At 43.3% G+C, this 17,624-nt stretch overlaps 1 protein-coding gene across 1 annotated transcript in view; it reads right to left on the reverse strand.

Annotated features, from left to right (window-relative positions):
- PCNT (pericentrin) overlaps positions 1-17,624 on the reverse strand; it is a 193,301-nt gene that overhangs the window by 78,903 nt on the left and 96,774 nt on the right. The window contains exons 23-26 of the mRNA XM_082260893.1: positions 16,961-17,173; positions 9,288-9,517; positions 5,510-5,623; positions 2,964-3,197 (exon numbers count right to left, since the gene is read on the reverse strand). Coding sequence (XP_082117019.1) covers positions 2,964-3,197; positions 5,510-5,623; positions 9,288-9,517; positions 16,961-17,173 — 791 coding nt within the window. The remainder of the gene's footprint in view (positions 1-2,963; positions 3,198-5,509; positions 5,624-9,287; positions 9,518-16,960; positions 17,174-17,624) is intronic.

Consider the following 17,624-nt stretch of genomic DNA (forward strand, 5'->3'; position numbering starts at 1 on the left):
GCTAATAGTTGGGACGTGCTCGCAGGCCAAACTGGGAAGACCATAAGGATCTAGGTGTGTGTGTGAGAGGGGATAGGCAGAAGAGGAATGGGGCCCGACGTCATCCCAAAACACAACCTTGCCGGGATCCGGATCGGCTTCTGTCGAACAAGCATCACTGTGTTCTGGCGGGAAGGGGAGGTTGAACAAGAGCAGTCCCCCCGACAACAGAACACAATAGCATGGTATGGTACATACATAGTTACATTAGTCTAATGTAACTACGTAAAAAAAATGCCCACGCCTAGAATGGTTCTTTAACCAGTTCCATACCGGGCTATAGTAATATGACGCCGGCAGGCACATCTCCTCGATCCTGGCGGCCGTCATATGACGTCCGCCTGTATGCGCTGCTCACCAGCCCCGTCGGGACACAGCCCATCCCCGATCGGTGTAAAGAGCCATTAAAAAAATAGCTCTTTACCATGTGACCGGCTGTGTCCAATCACAGCCGGCCACATGCACTTTCCTCGTGCACGCCACTCCTGCGCGCCCCTGCGATGGAGAGTGTCACTCTGACACAGTCCATCCCTGATCAGGGTAAAGAGCCAATTAAATTGGCTCTTTACCACTTGACTGGCTGTGTCTAATCACAGCCGGTCACAGAATGTCATCAACAGAGAGCACTGTAACTAGCTGTTACCGTGTTCTCCTCCTCACACACTGATCCTGTGTGAGGAAGAGATTGCGGTATCAGCTAGTTACCGATCACCGTGCACCTAAAACACACTGATTGCGCGCCCCCCCCCCCCCAATAAAGAGTACCTTTCACCAGCCCATCAGAGTACCCAAGTACCTGTCACCAGCCCATCAGGTACTCTGATGACAGGTACTCCGAGTACCTGTCATCGGAGTACTCGAATACCTGTCACCAGCCCATCAGAGTACCCAGTTACCTCTCTGTATCTCATCAGAGTACCCAAGTACCTGTCTCTAGCCCAAAGTACCCGAGTACCCGTCTCCACCCCATCAGAGTACCCAAGTACCTCGCTGCAGCCCATTAGAGTACCCGAGAACATGTCATCAGCGTACCCAAGTACCTGTCCCCAGCCCATCAGAGTACCCGAGTACCTGTCTCCAACCCTTCAGAGTACCTATCTGCAGCCCATCAGAATACCCGAGTACCTGACTCCAGCCCATCAGGGTACCCGAGTACCTATCTGCAGTCCAATAGAGTACCTGAGTACCTGTCTCCTGGACATCAAAGTATCCGGGTACTTGTCTCCAGCCCATCAGAGTACCCGAATACCTCTCTGCAGCCCATCATAATACCCGAGTACCTCTCTGTAGCCCAGAGTACCTAAGTACCTGTCTCCAGCCCAGAGTACCCGAGTACCTGTCTCCAGTCCAGAGTACCCGAGTACCTGTCTCCAGCCCATCAGATTACCCGAGTACCTCTCTGAAGCCCATCCGAGTACCTTTCTGAAGCCGAACAGTGCACCTGAGTACCTGTCTGCAGCCCATCAGAGTACCTATCTGCAGCTCATCAGAGTACATATCTGCAGCCCATGCCTCCTAGATTAGGTGTTGGGGTGTTTGCTTTCCAAAATGGGGTCATTTTGTGGGGGTTTCCATTGCCCTGGTGCTCCAGGGCCTTCAAAAGTGTGATTGGTTGTAATGAAATTATATGTGTAATTTATGCTCCTAGAACACCTGACGGTGCTCCTTGCATTTTGGGCCTCTGTCACAGCATAGCCACATACAAAGTCTCACACATGTCGTTTCGCCATACTCAGGAGTAGCAGCAGAATGTATTTTGGGGTGTCATTTTTGCTATGTACATGCTATGTGTTAGAAATATCTTATAAATTGACAACTTTGTGTAAAAAAAAAAAAAAAAAAAATGTGTTTTCATTTTCTTTCCACATTTTACAAAAACTTGTGGAAAAAAATGACATGTTCAAAAGACTTATGCCTCAGAGAAAATACCTTGGGGTGTTTCCTTTCCAAAATGGGGTCATTTTGTGGGTAATTCAATTGTCCTGATGCTCCAGGGCCTTCAAAAGTGCGATAGGTTGCTAGGAAATTATATGTGTAATTTATGCTCCTAGAACACCTGACTTGCATGTTGGGCCTCTGTATGTGGCCAGGCTGTGTAAAAATCTCACACATTTGGTATTGCCATACTCAGGAGGAGTAGCAGAATGTATTTTGGGGTGTAATTGCAAGTATGCATATACTGTGTGTGAGAAAAAACTTGTTATGACAATTTTGTGTAAAAAAAATGAAAAAAATATTTCTTCATTTTCCCAAGAATTGCGGGAAAAAAATTACAACTTCAAAAAAACTCACCATGCCTCTTACCAAATACCCTGGACTATTTTGTTTCCAAAAAGGGGTCATTTGGGGCGTATTTGTACTGTCCTGACATTTCAGGGCCTCAAGAAATGATAGGCCGTCGGTACATCAGGTGTTATTAGGTGTGATACATTTTCAATGATTGGCACCACAGCTTGTAGACTCTATAACTTTCACACAGACTAAATAGTAACCACTAATTTTGGTTATTTTTTACAAAAGATATGTAGTAGTATAAATTTTTGCCCAAATTTATGAAAAAAAAAATACTTATTTGCAAAATTTTATAATCGAAACTAAAACTAAATGTTTTTTTTTCAAAATGTTAGCTCTTTTTTCACTTGCATCGCAAAAAAATAAAAAAACCCAGTGGTGATTAAAATACTACCAAAAGAAAGCTCTATTTGTGAGAAAAAAAATGTTAAATTTGATTTGGTACAGCGCTGCATGACTGAGTAATTATCATTCAAAGTGTGTGTGACAGCACTGAAAGCTGAAAATTAGTCTGGGCAAGAAGGGGGTGTAACTGCTCTGTATGGAAGTGGTTAAGGTAGAGCACCATATAAAATAGACAGCCATCCTTGCCAAGTATAGGTACTTCAGAATGCATGCATTTCCTTTCTTACCTGCAACAATTCCTTTTGAGCTCTGTGCAAATTTTGCAGTTCTGCTTCCAACTGGCTGCATTTTTTGGCTGCATCTGCATTGCTCAGAGCAGCTTGCTCCAGCTCCTGTATTCTCAACAACATCTTATCAATTTCGTCATTTCTTTCCGCTATTTGTTGCTCTAGGTGATCTTTCCCCTCAATCAGCAGGTTTAAGTCTGCTTTCTCTTTCGCATTAGTGTCCAAAGTTTCATCCTGTAGAAGGAGCAAGAAGTGACAAATCGAATGTAGCCAATAACGCAGAATCAACAGCCTAGTAATGGGTTGTGAAACTGGTTAAACAAATGTGAGACAAAGAACTCTTGAAAATTAGAATAATGGTTATATGACAACTACACATATGCACATGCAATCAAGAAATACTAGATATAAAGCAATTACAGAACAGAATTGTGGACTGGAATGCAGGTTATGGCTAACTGGCTGCTATGAAACTACAACCTTAGCATGCCCAGAGGGGAAAAATAGCAAACGAGGACAGTAGTTCTACATTAGCTGCTGAATGCCAAGGGCTGACTAAATATTTGCCATGCAGCACTACGGAACTATTAAATACACACAGCAATCTAAACTGGATGAAGGCATCATGCAAGCAACGCTCAAAGTCATTCGATACAATAATTTGCATTAGAAGAAAACAGATAAGTTTTAGATGAAGACCGGACCATCATACCTGTTCACCCCAGTCATGGAGCTATTTCACCAGAAGAGAGATGGGGAAAAGATGACAGAGCCATTAATCACCAGAGAAGCAACAATACTGACATACTGTACATTAGAAAGTGGAAATGACTGCCCTGGGATGTAAGAGCATGGTCATGTGAGAAATCTAGTTATTTCATTATTTGATTTTACAGTCAGACTCCGATAGGTCAGACTACATAGCCTTTGCTTTAGCAGAGATTTAAATGTCTGGATAGCTGAGAATTAGGTTACATGACTAGCTGCCACGGGATTCCAGAGCTAGGATTTCTCTAGCCAAAGAAAATGTTTTAAAATTACATGGATTTCAACATGTAGAGTGTTGGCGATTTTATTGTAAGAAATTAAAGTGCCTCTCAAGGTTTGGTCAGATGCTTTGGAGGCCAGAGTAGAGGTCTCTCCACAAAGAGGATATGTTGTTCAACCTTTGTTATAGCAATAAAGCTGATAAAAAAATTAAAAAAAAAAAAGGGACAGCATAAAAAAATAAAAGTTTTAAATAAAAAAAAATCACTTAAAGCGCCCCCAACTCCCCATGCAAAGACAAACACATATGTCAAGTCCCTCACGCATGAGTAAACAGTGATCCCACCACACATATAAGGTATTGTCACGAACGTCAGAGATGGAGCAATAATTCTAGCCCCAGGCATCCTGTGTGACTCTAAACTGGTCACATGTAAAGGCTTTGAAAGCGGAAGTAAATCCTACTATAGTTTTCAGCCAAGGAAGCTGCCATCTTGGCCTCGGTTTTATCTATAACTGCCATGATGCTAGACATGTGATCAGTTACGGCACCAGCCATTGGATGGTTTGACAGTTTAGTTGGGAGCAAAACCAGTGGGAGTGTTACATTTCTGGCACGTGCCAGAAAAGTAACTGTTTTTTGAAATGCTTAAATGGATTCAATTACTTTGGCTTTAAAGCGCAACCTATGGAGATTTTTTAGTACTGTCGTTTGGTGCTGTTCCCCAAGCGTATGCAATTTTAAAGCGGTACATGTTCCATACCTGTTTACGCAGCCTAAAAATCTTCGATAGTTTACAAAAAAATAATAATAATATTAATAATAGGTATTATTGTGTGTCCGTATTTCATAAAATTCATGAAATTATTATTTTTTTTTAAAGTTTGTTTGTAATACAGTGTGATAAAAAATTTAGCACCCACCATTTTATTCTGTAAGGCCTCTGCTTAAAAAATAAAAAAAAAATAAAGGAAAAAAAAGGCTGATTTTTACAGGTATAGGATACGTGTCAGAATTGGCTCTTTAGGCAAGTAGTTAAAAGCCAAGTCCACCACCTTTCTGACTATGTTTAATGCTGCATCAATATTAAGGGTGTAATACGAAACATGGCAAGAGTCTGTGAACCCCAGGAAAATGATATGAGCACCCACAAGCAGTGTCAAAAAAAAAAAAAAAAAAAACTCGAGCCATTTTTCTGTAAATTTTCTATCTGGGAGACTCAAAACTTTGTTTTAATTAACTTAACACACTCTAGCACACAAACAGCACGCAACATGTTTTGCGCATTTTTTCTGCAAGTTTTATAATAATCAGTGTTTTCATTGATTTAAACGCATAGGTGTGAAACTAGCCTTTTCCAATATTTAAAAAAAAAAAAAAAAAAAAAAAAGTGTGCCTAAAGTAGGTCTTTAACTTTTGAATTATGTATAAAATCTGTAAAAACACCAGTTGAACAATATAGAAAAGTGCATTGGGACTAAACACCAATTCATACATGTAAAACTAAAATTTAAAGAATACAAAATGGGATAAGCAGACCGAGTTTTCCATTACTCACCCTGTATGACCTGGAATCTCCATGGCTTTTCAATGCTTGTTTTAGCTGCTCCTCCAAATTCCGAATCTCTTGTTGGAAGTCATCTCTCTCATGTTCACGCTCAACAGCTTGTTCCTTTATTGAGAGATGAGTAATAATAAACATCAAGCCTAATCCTATTACAACTCCAGTAAAGCACTAAAATAGTGCAGTCTTTAAAACAGAATTAAAAAAGGCAAAACTCCCCCCTATTTTAGATGGAGTGTAAGGGAGTGATATAATCCTTGTAGAGTATTTTTGCCATTTGTGTCCCATTGAAGAGATTTCCCTGGACTTCCTGACCCACAGCCAAAGCACAAAATAAGAGAAAATCCCATATAATGTGAGGGAATCCCTGGCTGTCAACAGAAGTAGTGGCCCAAATGAAAGATATCCTAACTGTTCCTGTTCTGTGGACAACCCACAATTTGACATTTATTTTACTTTGACTTGCATCTGAGTAAGGATAGGTGTTAAATTCCTCCTCATTTAGAATTATTATTATTTTTTTTTAAGCAGTAAAACTAATATACCTTCCTATTTGCTAATGCTAACCGCAAAAGGATTTAAAATAGTTAATGTTGATTATGAGGGTTTAGTTCTGCTTGAAGCCAAACTGAAGTCTTGCTTTTTTTTTTTAATTATTGGTGTGAAATCAGGCTGCATAACAAGTAAAGAATAGGACATTTGTTAGTTACTTAGAACCTGTTTGGGGCATGCTGGAGACCCTGGCCATTGTTTTCAAGCAAAATGCAGCATTCTGGGTCTGCATTAATCCAATATGCCCCCTATAAAGGCTTCAAATCAGCAATGCTGCTCAGGGAGTGTAAGCATTGTTAATTAGAGTGCTGTGCAAAGGGCATGCTGCACTGCTGGAGACCCAGAAGGCCACATATTTAAGAAAGCAGTGATCAGGATCTCTAAACAAACAGCTAGCACAGGGCAGCTTCATAAAATTGTAATTACCAATGCCTGTTCATTGTGTGTATATATATAAGTATATATATATATATATATATATATATATATATATATATATATATATATATATATATATATATATATATATATATATATATATACACATATACACACACATACACACACATATACGTATACACACACACACACACACACATATACATATATACACACACATATACATTTTTTTCTAGGTAAATACATTTCTAAAGGTGTTATTGACATGCAATTTTCACCATGACAGTAACAACCCATGCATACAAAGAAACCAAAACAAATCCGTTCAGAAATTACGTTCTGTGTAGTAAAATGGAATGACACAGGGGAAAAAGTATTGAACACATTAACTGAAATGTAATACTTCGTACAAAATCCTTTATTGGTAAGGACAGCTTCAAGAGGCCTCCTGTATGGAGAAACTAGTCCCATCCATTGCTCAGGTGCGATTTTGGCCCATTATTCCAGTCTTCAAATCTTGAAGGTTCCGTGGGCCTGGTCTACGAACTCTGATCTTAAGTTCTTTCCATAGATTTTCTATTGGATTCAAGTCAGGTGATTGGCTGAGCCATTCTAGCAGCTTTATTTTCCTTTCTTTGAAACCAACTGAGTTTCCTTGGCTTTGCGTTCGGGATCATAGTCTTGCTAAAATGTCTACCCTCCTTTCATCTTCATCATCCTGGTAGATGGCAACAAATTTTTATCAAGAATGTCTTCTTTTCATTCAGCTTTCCTTCAATATGAAGTTTACCAGTACTGTGTGCTGAAAAACAGCCAAACACCATGATGTTCCCACCTCTAAACGTCACTGTTGGTATGGGGGTGTTTTTAGGGTGATGTGCAGAGCCATTTGACCTCCAAACATGGTGTGTATTATGGCATCCAAAGAGTTCAATTTTTGTCTCATCTGCCCAGACTATATTCTCCCAGTATATCACAGGCTTGTCTAAATGTTCTGTAGTTAACTGTAAATGAGCTTTAACATTCTTTTTCTTCAGCAAAGGAGTCTTCCGTGGTGAGCGTTCATACAAGCCATTGCGGTTGAGTGTATTACTTATTGTTTTCTTTCCAGGTTTTTCTGAAGCTCTCCACAAGTGGTCCTTGCCTCTTGGATAACTCTTCTGATAATTTTCACTCCTCAGTCAGGAATCTTGCGAGGAGTACCTGGTCATCTGAGATTGAACCAGCTGCATTGAAAAGGGGCAGGATTGCTTTTTAATTACGGATAGATTTCAGCTGGTGTCTTAGCTTCTTAAGCCTTTTTGCACCTCCCTTTATTCATGTTTAATACATTTTCCCTGTGTCATTCCCTTTTATTAGATATAAAACATATTTTCTGAACATATTGGTTTTGGTTTCTTTGTATGCATAGACTGCATGGGTTGTTGCTGACAATAGTATCTTTACTATAGTATCTTTAGAAATATATTTACCTAGAAAAATGGTGACGTGTTCAATCCTTTTTTTACTCACTGTATGCTTTACTTGTAAAAGCAGCCTAATTAGATTAAAAAATACCCAGACTATAATTGGGCTTTTTTTTTTTTTTTTTATAAAAAGCTAGTTAACCGCTTGCCGGCCGCTGCACGACTATTTACTGCGGCGGTCAGCCCCTCACAGGCAAAGTGACGTAGTACTACGTCGCTTGCCTGTGAGGCTCTAGGGAGCGAGCGCACGCCGCCGGAGGCACGCTCACGCTCCCTCACGGACTCCCCCGCGCGAGTGACCAGCGGACCCCATGTCCGCCGGTCACTCGCGATCGTCGGTTACACCGGGAGAAAGGCAGGCGGCTAATATAAACAAAGCTGCCTGTCAATCTCCCCTGTGTAACAGCACAGATCATACAGTCCTGCTATGAAGGACCGTTGATCTCTGCTGTTACACACACAGCCACATCCAATCACAGTTAGAATCACGCCCCTAGGGACACACTTAACCCCTCCCTCTCCAATAAAGTTAACCCCTTCCCTGCCAGTGTCATTTTTACAGTAACAGTGCATGTATAGCACTGATTACTGTAGTAATGTCACTGGTAACCCCAAAAGTGCCAAAAATGTCAGTCAAGGGTCCGATCTGTCCGCCTCAATGTCGCAGTCCCGAAAAAAAAAAAAAATATCGCAGATCGCCGCCATTGCTAGTTAAAAAAAAAATGACAAAAATCTTTCCCATAGTTAGTAAACGCAATAACTTTTGCGCAAACCAATCATAATACGCTTTTTGCGATTATTTTTACCAAACATATGTAGCAGAAAACAAATTGGCCTAAAATGTTAAAAAATAAATAAAATGTGAAAAATATTGTTATTTTTGCAAAATTGTCGTTTTTTTTTTGTTTATAGCGCATGATCAAAAAAACAAAAAGTGATCAAATACCACCAAAAGAAAGCTCTGTTTGTGGGAAAAAAAAAAAAAGGACATCAAATTAGTTTTGGAACAGCGTCGCATGACGGCGCAATTGTCCGTTAAATTCCCGCAGTGCCGAATCGCAAAATAGGCCCTGGTCAGGAAGGGGGTAAAATCTTCCGGGGCTTAAGTGGTTAAAGGGCAAGATAACAGTGAAAATGTTGTGGTTTTGGGTCAATTTTTCTCTTTAAAAAGTTTATAAACTGGTATTTTATATCTTTAAATATTACACTATTCAAAAATGTAGTCCAATACTAAAAATGTTATTCAAAATGTAAACTAAAACTATATTACTGAGTCAGTATACTGCCTCATGGAATGCATTCGGAAGATTTAGGAGGATATTTTTATTCTTGGGACATAAAACTGAAAAACATACATCCATAAATTGTCTCTGATGTTTTAGCTGCTTCTCTAGAGCCTGAATCTGCTGCTCAAGGTCAGTCATTTCACTTTTCTTCTTCAACAGCTCCTGGTTACGAGCTATTTGGTCTTCCAGTTCCATTTCCAGGACCCTCATATGGGAAAGCAAGTTTGATCGGTCCTTGTCTGCTTGGCAGTGTAATTCAAGTTTCTCCTTTACCAAGCGTTGAGTTTCTTTCAGAAGCTCTGTGAAAACAATAAAAATTGTGAAAGCTTCAAATCCACATAGTACAAACACCAAGCATGAACCCAAGCCTTCTAGCAAATATAAAAGTTTACAGCAGACTGTAGCACTACAAATGGTTTGGCGTCATAGCTCCATTTTATTTCATTACTATAAATGATTATACACCATAGAACCACCAGAACAAGTGATTAAAGTACAAATTTACTCCCCCCCCCCTTTTTTTTTATTTAAAGATGCACAAAAGAGGACGAGTAAGAGTAAATGACAAGCAGTTGGTGTGCCAGACAACAGGATAATAATAATAATCATCTTAAATGCCAAAGTACAACAGTACATGCAAATAGGGCTGGAGAAGGCAAGCATGTGAAGTCAACAATGACTATAAGATATCCGACAAAATAGGGTCAAACGATGACTGAATCAACAAATCGGCACCAAGCGGTAACATTGTGCATCAACGTTTTTGATTGTAGGAGAGTTGTAAAATGGAGCAGAGGGGTATACTTGGGGGGGGGGGGGGGGGGTCATAGGTACTGAGGATATTCAGAGAAACCAAACTGGTCCCAGTAAATCCATCTGGTTTTACGTTCTTCCGATTTGCACTAAATACTTTCACTTTCAAAATTTAAAAAAAAAAAAAAAAAACCTGTGACCACAAACCAAAGCCGATGACCAATAAAAGATGCAGGGTGCATCTGGATGGTCCAGAGTCCAATCATGCAAGCTCTGGCCACAATGTGGCCAGAGAAACTGCAAGTCCAGAAAAACTTTAAAGGAGCATTAAACCCAAAAGCAAACATATTGCAGCTTACCAATTCTTCGATGTGATGGTTGTATTGGTTTCCTTTGTTAGGCCTTTTACCAGACACCCCAAAAAAAAAAAAAATTGGATTTTTGTAAGAACTTACCGTAAAATCTTTTTCTGAGTCCTTTGACAGACGCAGCTCCTAATGCTTCTTCACTATTGGGTTATGTGCCATCTACAGGAGTAGACTAGGCAGTGAAAAGTTTTCACTCGACACTCCTATAGGGGCTGTACCTCTCGACATAATCCCAGACACACTGTGCTCTCAAATCAGTTTCGTAGCAAGCAGTGAAAGAAGACACAACCAACCCCAAAATAGAGGGGCGGGAGCTGCGTCTGTCAAAGGACTCAGAGAAAAGGATTTTACGGTAAGTTCTTACAAAAATCCAATTTTCTCTTACGTCCTTTGACAGACGCAGCTCTTAATGCTTCTTCACTATTGGGACGTCCCAAAGCAGTATAGGCATGAGGGGTGGGAAGAACGCAACCAAAAACAGTTAATGCATTTCCAAATCTAACAACGTAGCCAACTGGGAGACAAAAAACTCACAGGAGCTTACCCCCAAACAACATTCACCCCCGGAAAGAGAAAACCAAGTCTCTTTCAAAACAGCAGCCAGCAAAACCTTGCAGCCAAAAGGAGGCATCAGAGGATGCCATCAAACCAATGTTGTAAGAGAGCGTCCAGCTGACCAAGTCGCTGCCTCACACACTGGAGTAACAGATGCCTGATGGCGAAAAGCCCAAGAGGCACTCAGCGCACTCGAAGAATCCGCATTCACAGGGAACGGAGGAACCTGACCCAATAAGGAATAGGCTTAAACTGCTGTCTACCTGATCCCGTTGGATATAGACACAGCAAACGTAGCCAAACCCTTAGGAGAACCATCAGTAGGGACAAAAACAGAGAAACAGAGAATCAGAGGTCCTAAAAGGCTCCAAGGCCTACAGGAAAACCCCGATTGCCCAAACAACATCCAGAGAAAGTAAGGAAAATGCCCTGGAATGCACCTTCTTGGGACAGAGCGAAAATAAAACTATATCTTTGGGGAGGCCGAAGCAGACACCACCTTCCCTAAAATGTCCAAAGGAGGCTGTCAAATAACCGACAGAACCAAATACAGATCCGACGGAGTCAAGAGCATCTTCTTGGAGGAGTCAGAGGACACACCCCATGAATAAAGGTGTGGATCAAGGAATTAGTCGCCAAAGACTATAGACTTCCTGCAAGTTGCTGGTCCAGCCCCCAACAGGGTGGGAACCACAGACGCAGAGAGACCCCTGACCTCCTACCCCTGGCCTGCAACAGCCATGCCGATAAATATCAGCGACCGTAGAGCAGAATGGAAGATCGGCCCAGGAGACCTCACTTAGAGGCAACCGCCAAAGAGACTCGACGATCGTCTTACGAGGTCCAGGACCGGCGAGGCCAGTCTGGGAATAACAGAATCACCAGCACCTTTTCCACTGCCAACCTGCGGAAGAACCCCCGACAAAAGCAGTATCGTAGAAAAGGCAGATATTGGCTCCAGGGCACCAATGTGTCTGTGGCATCGGCCAGAGGATCGCGAGCCCAGGCCACAAACCTCGGGACCGTTTGGGCAGACAAGACGCAGACAGAGCCACCTCCCGAGTTCCCCATCAGGCACACAGGAGAGGAAAGAAACCTCTGAACGCGGAGACCATTCCCCCTGATCCAGAACCTGACGACTCAGGCATTCTGCCTGCCACTTCTCCACACCGGGAATGTGAACTGTGGGGAGAGCCGGAACATGTTTTACGGCCCAAGGCAAAATCTCGGCCACCTCCCTGGTGGCCTGGACACTCTGTGTCCCCTTGAGGAGCCTCAGCCGTGGCATTGTCGGAACGTACCCATCAGGAAAGAGAAATCCTCAGTTAACCAGCGTCCCTGGGCACAGAGATAGCCCCCGCACTCACCCCCCCCAGCCCGACAGGCTGGCAGCAGTGGTGAGTCGGGGGAAACGTCTCAGTGTTCAAGGCACCCCTAAGTACCTTAACCCATTCAATAACCGTCTGAGAAAACAGGACGGACGCGAATAAAGGTTTAAGTATCGAGCCCGCCAACAAATGTAGGTGGCGGGAAAGGGATTCCAAACGAAGGGGAGTCTACCACAGGAACCACCATAGACCTATTCAACCTGGAAACAGGGTGATCCACCTTAGGCAACACTGTCCAAAGATTTGAGAACGAGTTAGCAAAGGGGTAACGGTGGTCAAAGCGCTTTGGCACCACCAGCACATGCTTAATGCGTCGCCATTGCTCATTAACTCTTCGGGACAAGGGAACACCTGACCCGACTTCTGGGCCTTGCGGGAGCCAAAAACTACCCGCTTTCCTGACTGTGTGGGCTCATCATGCATTTGCAATGTTTCCCTCACCGAACGAATCAGTGCTTCCACCATAGCGTGCTCCCGCACCGCAGCCAAGGAGTACAAATCCTCCTCACCATCTGACTGCGAGGACAGAGATCCCTCAGGGATGGGATTGTCCGTGGCGACCATAGCAGGCTCTGAATCAGAAGACTGAGAAGGCATAGGCCGTTTCTGGATAGCTACTTGTTTTATCATAAGGTCCACCTTTGACTCCAGAGCTTCTAAGGCTGCAGACAGAGACATGAGAGATGGCAATCGGGATGGCCCGGATGTACAAAGTCAGAGGGGGAATTTTTACCTTGGGACTACAATACAATAGAAGTAAAAATGAGTGTACTGCCCCTTTAAATCGCGGTCCGCACCGATATACCACGCTATATCCAGCGTCCCCCTTTAACTCGGTAACAAGAGCAAAGTGTGCCTAAGGAATACCCAAAGGATCAACAACCCTTACTTTTTCTACCGATGCGAAAGCAGTCGCTCTGCAGTCAGTCTTCAGCATGAGAAACTTCTGACAGGAAGTGACACATTATCACTAGAGGCCGAACTCTGCCTGTGTAGCCTCAGGCTACAACAAAATGGTGCCAATAGAAAGGTATAGGAAGCATAGGGAAAATGGGCGCTGCCCTTACAGAGAGCCTTATGCCCACAATTAAAATGGTGGCTAAAAACTGCGTCAAGCACCCAGGCACGAGGCCACCGTGGGGAATCCACCTATGGGGACCCCTCCAGGACAAGGTAACATCTCCAGCACCCCCCCCCCTCCCCAGCAGGAGCTGGGAAGGGCAGGGCCTGTCCTGATAGGCCTGGGGGATCTTTTAGAGAAACACAGCCCTTTTATCCCCAGGAGTGGTGTCTGTCTCAGGGACACGGGGGGCGTTGCATCACTCACCATACCATGGGCCGGGTGGTCTCCACTCCAAAACAGCTCGCCTCCCACCCTGAGTGGGGGTGCTTCCAGCCAAAGAGGGGTACGCTGCGACTCAGGGCGTTCCAGGTCGATGCGTTCCCAGCGAGGCATCCACTCGCAGGCTCGACCCCATCCACCAGGGCACTGTTGTGGCGAGGCCTGGGCGGACCACAACCTGCTCACGCTTGTTGGCCAGGCTGGGAGACCTTAGGGATCTAGATTATCCAGTGCGAAACCTCAGCCCGGCTGTCGCTTGTAGTTCATCAGGAGGATCCCTCTGACACTAGCTAGCGATAGGGAGTAAAGAGAAATAAAAATTCTGAAAAAAAAAAAAAAAAAAACTGAGACCGGAGTCCCAGCGGGAAGCCTAGGTCCTACTCCTTAACTAGGCAGCAATAAACTGATTTGAGAGCACAGTGTGTCTGGGGTTATGTCGAGAGGGACAGCCCCTTTAGGCGTGTTGAGTGAAAACTTTTCACTGCCTAGTCTACTCCTGTAGATGGCGCATAACCCAATAGTGAAGAAGCATTAAGAGCTGCTTCTGACAAAGGACATAACAGAAAGGAAATTTTACTTACCTGTACATTTTTTTTTTATCTTGGAGTACAATTCATAGATCCTTGGTGGTAGGCTGCTACCTTCAGGTGATTGGACACTAGCAAAAGCTTTGCTGGACAGGTCCACCTAGACATAATATTATGACTCCACCCCACTCAATGAGTTCTTAGTATTGTACCAAGCAATGCAGAGTAACACAGGAACAGAGGGGAAAGTGGCCAGTGTCGTGTACTGTACTCCAAAATATTCAATTTACAGTCAAAATTCCTTTCAACTCAATGCTGAATTCCAGGAGATCAGCCACATTGAAAAATGTGCAGGCATACTAGGAGTTAAGGCTAGGAGGTTGCATGCACCTGGTTGGATTTATCTCTGTTATTTACATCTGACAGGTTAATGGCACTGCAGGAGGAGACCATCAGGCTCTAAGAGGAGAGAAGCTCACACAACAGCTATGCCTGCCTTTCCCCTCTGCGGACAGTTCACAAAAACCTGTGTCATTTGGGAATAGGTTTACATAATAAAAAGGTTTCTGTGATTGGGCAGAAAGAGGGGGGGGGGGGGGGTAGGCATAGTTGCTGCACTGACTCTAAGGTTTGGATGCTGTAGTCTCAGCTCGTTCCAAGTTCAGAGTTCAGAGTTTCAGAAGCCATCTTTTTGGAGCACAATTAACAGGTCAGATATAAATGAGACACAAGTCCAGGAGGTGGCATGCACCTTGTTGGACCCAACTCACAGTATGCCTGCACTTTGTGCAAAGTTGCTTAATTTCTGGAGTTTGTCTTTAATCCGTACAGGACAAGGGCTGGACATTCATAGACAATGGAAGGACTATAAGCAATTAAACAAAGGGGTGGGAAACAACAAAGCTAATGGAACAGTGACAACAGGCCCAACTATTCAAACAAACAAGGGTCAAAGACCCAAGTCCAAGTGCCCACGGCCATGACCAATTTGAGGATGGGGAATGGGAGGGTGTTAACTTTCACAACCCACTATCCGGGGGGGGGAGGGGAGGGGGGGTTGAGTAAGAAAGGGTTAAACTCACTGCCGCTGACCACCAATGTAGAGGGGGATAAATCTTACTGCCATGAGCACCAATGCAGGAAGGGGGGGGGGGGGGGAATTGTAATGATACCAGTAAAGCTATTAATGCATCCACTGACACCAATGCTGGGGCTTTTTTTTTTGTGTTCTGCCACCAATACGGCCTAGAAGTAAATAAACTTAAACACATTCCCATGTGTAAAAACAAATAATTTACAGGGGACACTGTGTACTTCAAAAAAATGAAGATGATAATCCTCATCGTTGCTCTAAAGCTACAGTATCAGTCCAATGAAAGGAAAAAATGTTTTTTACCCTTCCATGCCGTTGGTGCCCATATAGGTCCAGGCTTCACCCATCACAGTGGGCATACCCCTGGAACGGTCTTTAGGGTCTGGGGACCATAGGAATGAACCACAGCCCTTGACCTGCATAGCACCCTGCAGCGAACTACTTTCAGTGCAACATTAAAGGCCGTCCCACAAGGTATGGTCTGGGTACAGTTTGAAAGGTATCACAAGGTTACACAACGCTTGATGCACAGCTTGTATTGTTATAGTAGAATGCAGTGAAGAGTTGATTGAAAAATGTGAAATAAAATAAAAAGGAAACTAGTTAAAGCGGAATTCCGGGCTAAAAAAATGTTTTAAGCTAAAAAATACCCCCGGGACAGTCAGGGCTAGTGCATTTAAGCAACGATAGCCTCTGAACTGTCCAGTTTCACTTACCTGTAAGAAGAAATACTTACCTTCAAAATGTCTTGTCCAGCGCTGCCATCTCAGGTTTGGGCAGCTGAAGCTGGAGCGTGTCCTCTTGGTGACGTCGGAGTCCCAGAATGCCCTGCTCGTCACTTCCGGTGCAGGCGCGTCATCCCTGAACAGCTTCTGAGCATGCCCAGAAGCTGTTCAGCAGGGAATGATGCGCCTGTACCGGAAGTGACGAGTGACTCCGGTGCAGGCGAATTGACTCCTGGGATCGAGGACGCTTATCTCCCAGGAGTCAATGCAAGGAGGAAGTGATGTTGTGGGCCGCGGCCGCAGAGGGAGTAAGAGGAAGGAAGGCAAGTATATTTTCGTTAAAAACAAGGTAAGTGAAACAATTTTTTAAATATCCAATTCTTTTTCAGGATCATCTAAGCTAGCGGATGTGCAAAAATAGTTTTTAGGGTGGAACTCCGCTTTAAGCATGCAAAACTTCTCTATAAAAAAAAGGTAGAAGAGGTCTATCGCCCTAGTCACACTAGTAAAATTCTGATGACTCATAGGGGTACACCTAGGAAGCATGTCCAGCAAAGCATTTACCAGTGCCCAATCACCTGAAGGTGGCAGCATATATAGCCCCAGGTCTGACTATTTAAGCCTGGGCCCTGTACTGTATGATTAAGAGATCGATAGATAGAAGCACACACACACACACAACTTTCCCATCCACTGTATAATGCTTCTTGATAGTACAGCTTACATGAATCAACTTCCTAAATCTGCATACATTTGCTCTGGATCCAACCTACTCCTGCATTTCCTGAGCTAAATGGACAGCTAGACATTTTTTTTCATTTGTGCTTAGCTGCTAACGGAATTGGTACCCTGTAAATAGGAAATTGTGTTTGATCACTATGAAGTATCCTAATAAAAAGAATCATCAAATTTCAAAAGCCATTTACCATATACAATAAAAAAAGTAAGCAGCTTCAATTATGTACTACAAGATTACAGTAGAGAGTCTCACCAATTTTAACATCTTTCTCACTACTTGATAGGACTTCCTGGAGCCTCAGCAACAACTCTTTCTCTTCCCCAAGAGCAGAGGGCTCCTGTGTCAAGACTTTCATCTGCTCACGGGACTTCTCCAGTTCTACAGCAAGCTGGTGCTCTGAAGTCTCTTTCAATGACAAGGTTTCTTCTAGGGCAGCTTTCTCTGCTGCATAACCTTCGATAAGCCCTGTATCACACAACAGATCATAATGACTGAAGCATAAATGAACAGAAAAGAGTTCGGTATGCAAACAAAAGCAAAAAAGATATAACAATAATCACATGGCATTTTAAAAGTCTTGCTGTCACTGATTCTCCATTCACACTACCGCGACTTGTCAGCCTGACAAGTCGCGGTCCATTGCGGTCCATGCAGTGCTACAGGACCCGTTCTAATAGGAGCGACACAAGTCGCTCCGACTTAGAAAAAGGGTCCTGTACTACTTCGGGGCGACTTGCATAGACATTCATTATCAGAAGTCCGTGCAAGTCGCGCCGAAGTCACGGTGCACGTGACTTCACAGGTCGCCCCCGAAGTCATGCCGCTTCAGTGTGAATGCGGTCTAAACCCTTAACCCCTTGCCCGTTTTTTTTTTTTTTTTTTTTAAACAGTAGTTTTCAAATTGCGAGCTATAGGG

Source organism: Pelophylax lessonae (assembly GCF_965119305.1).
Source record: "Pelophylax lessonae genome assembly, chromosome: 6".
Classification (NCBI taxonomy): domain Eukaryota; kingdom Metazoa; phylum Chordata; class Amphibia; order Anura; family Ranidae; genus Pelophylax; species Pelophylax lessonae.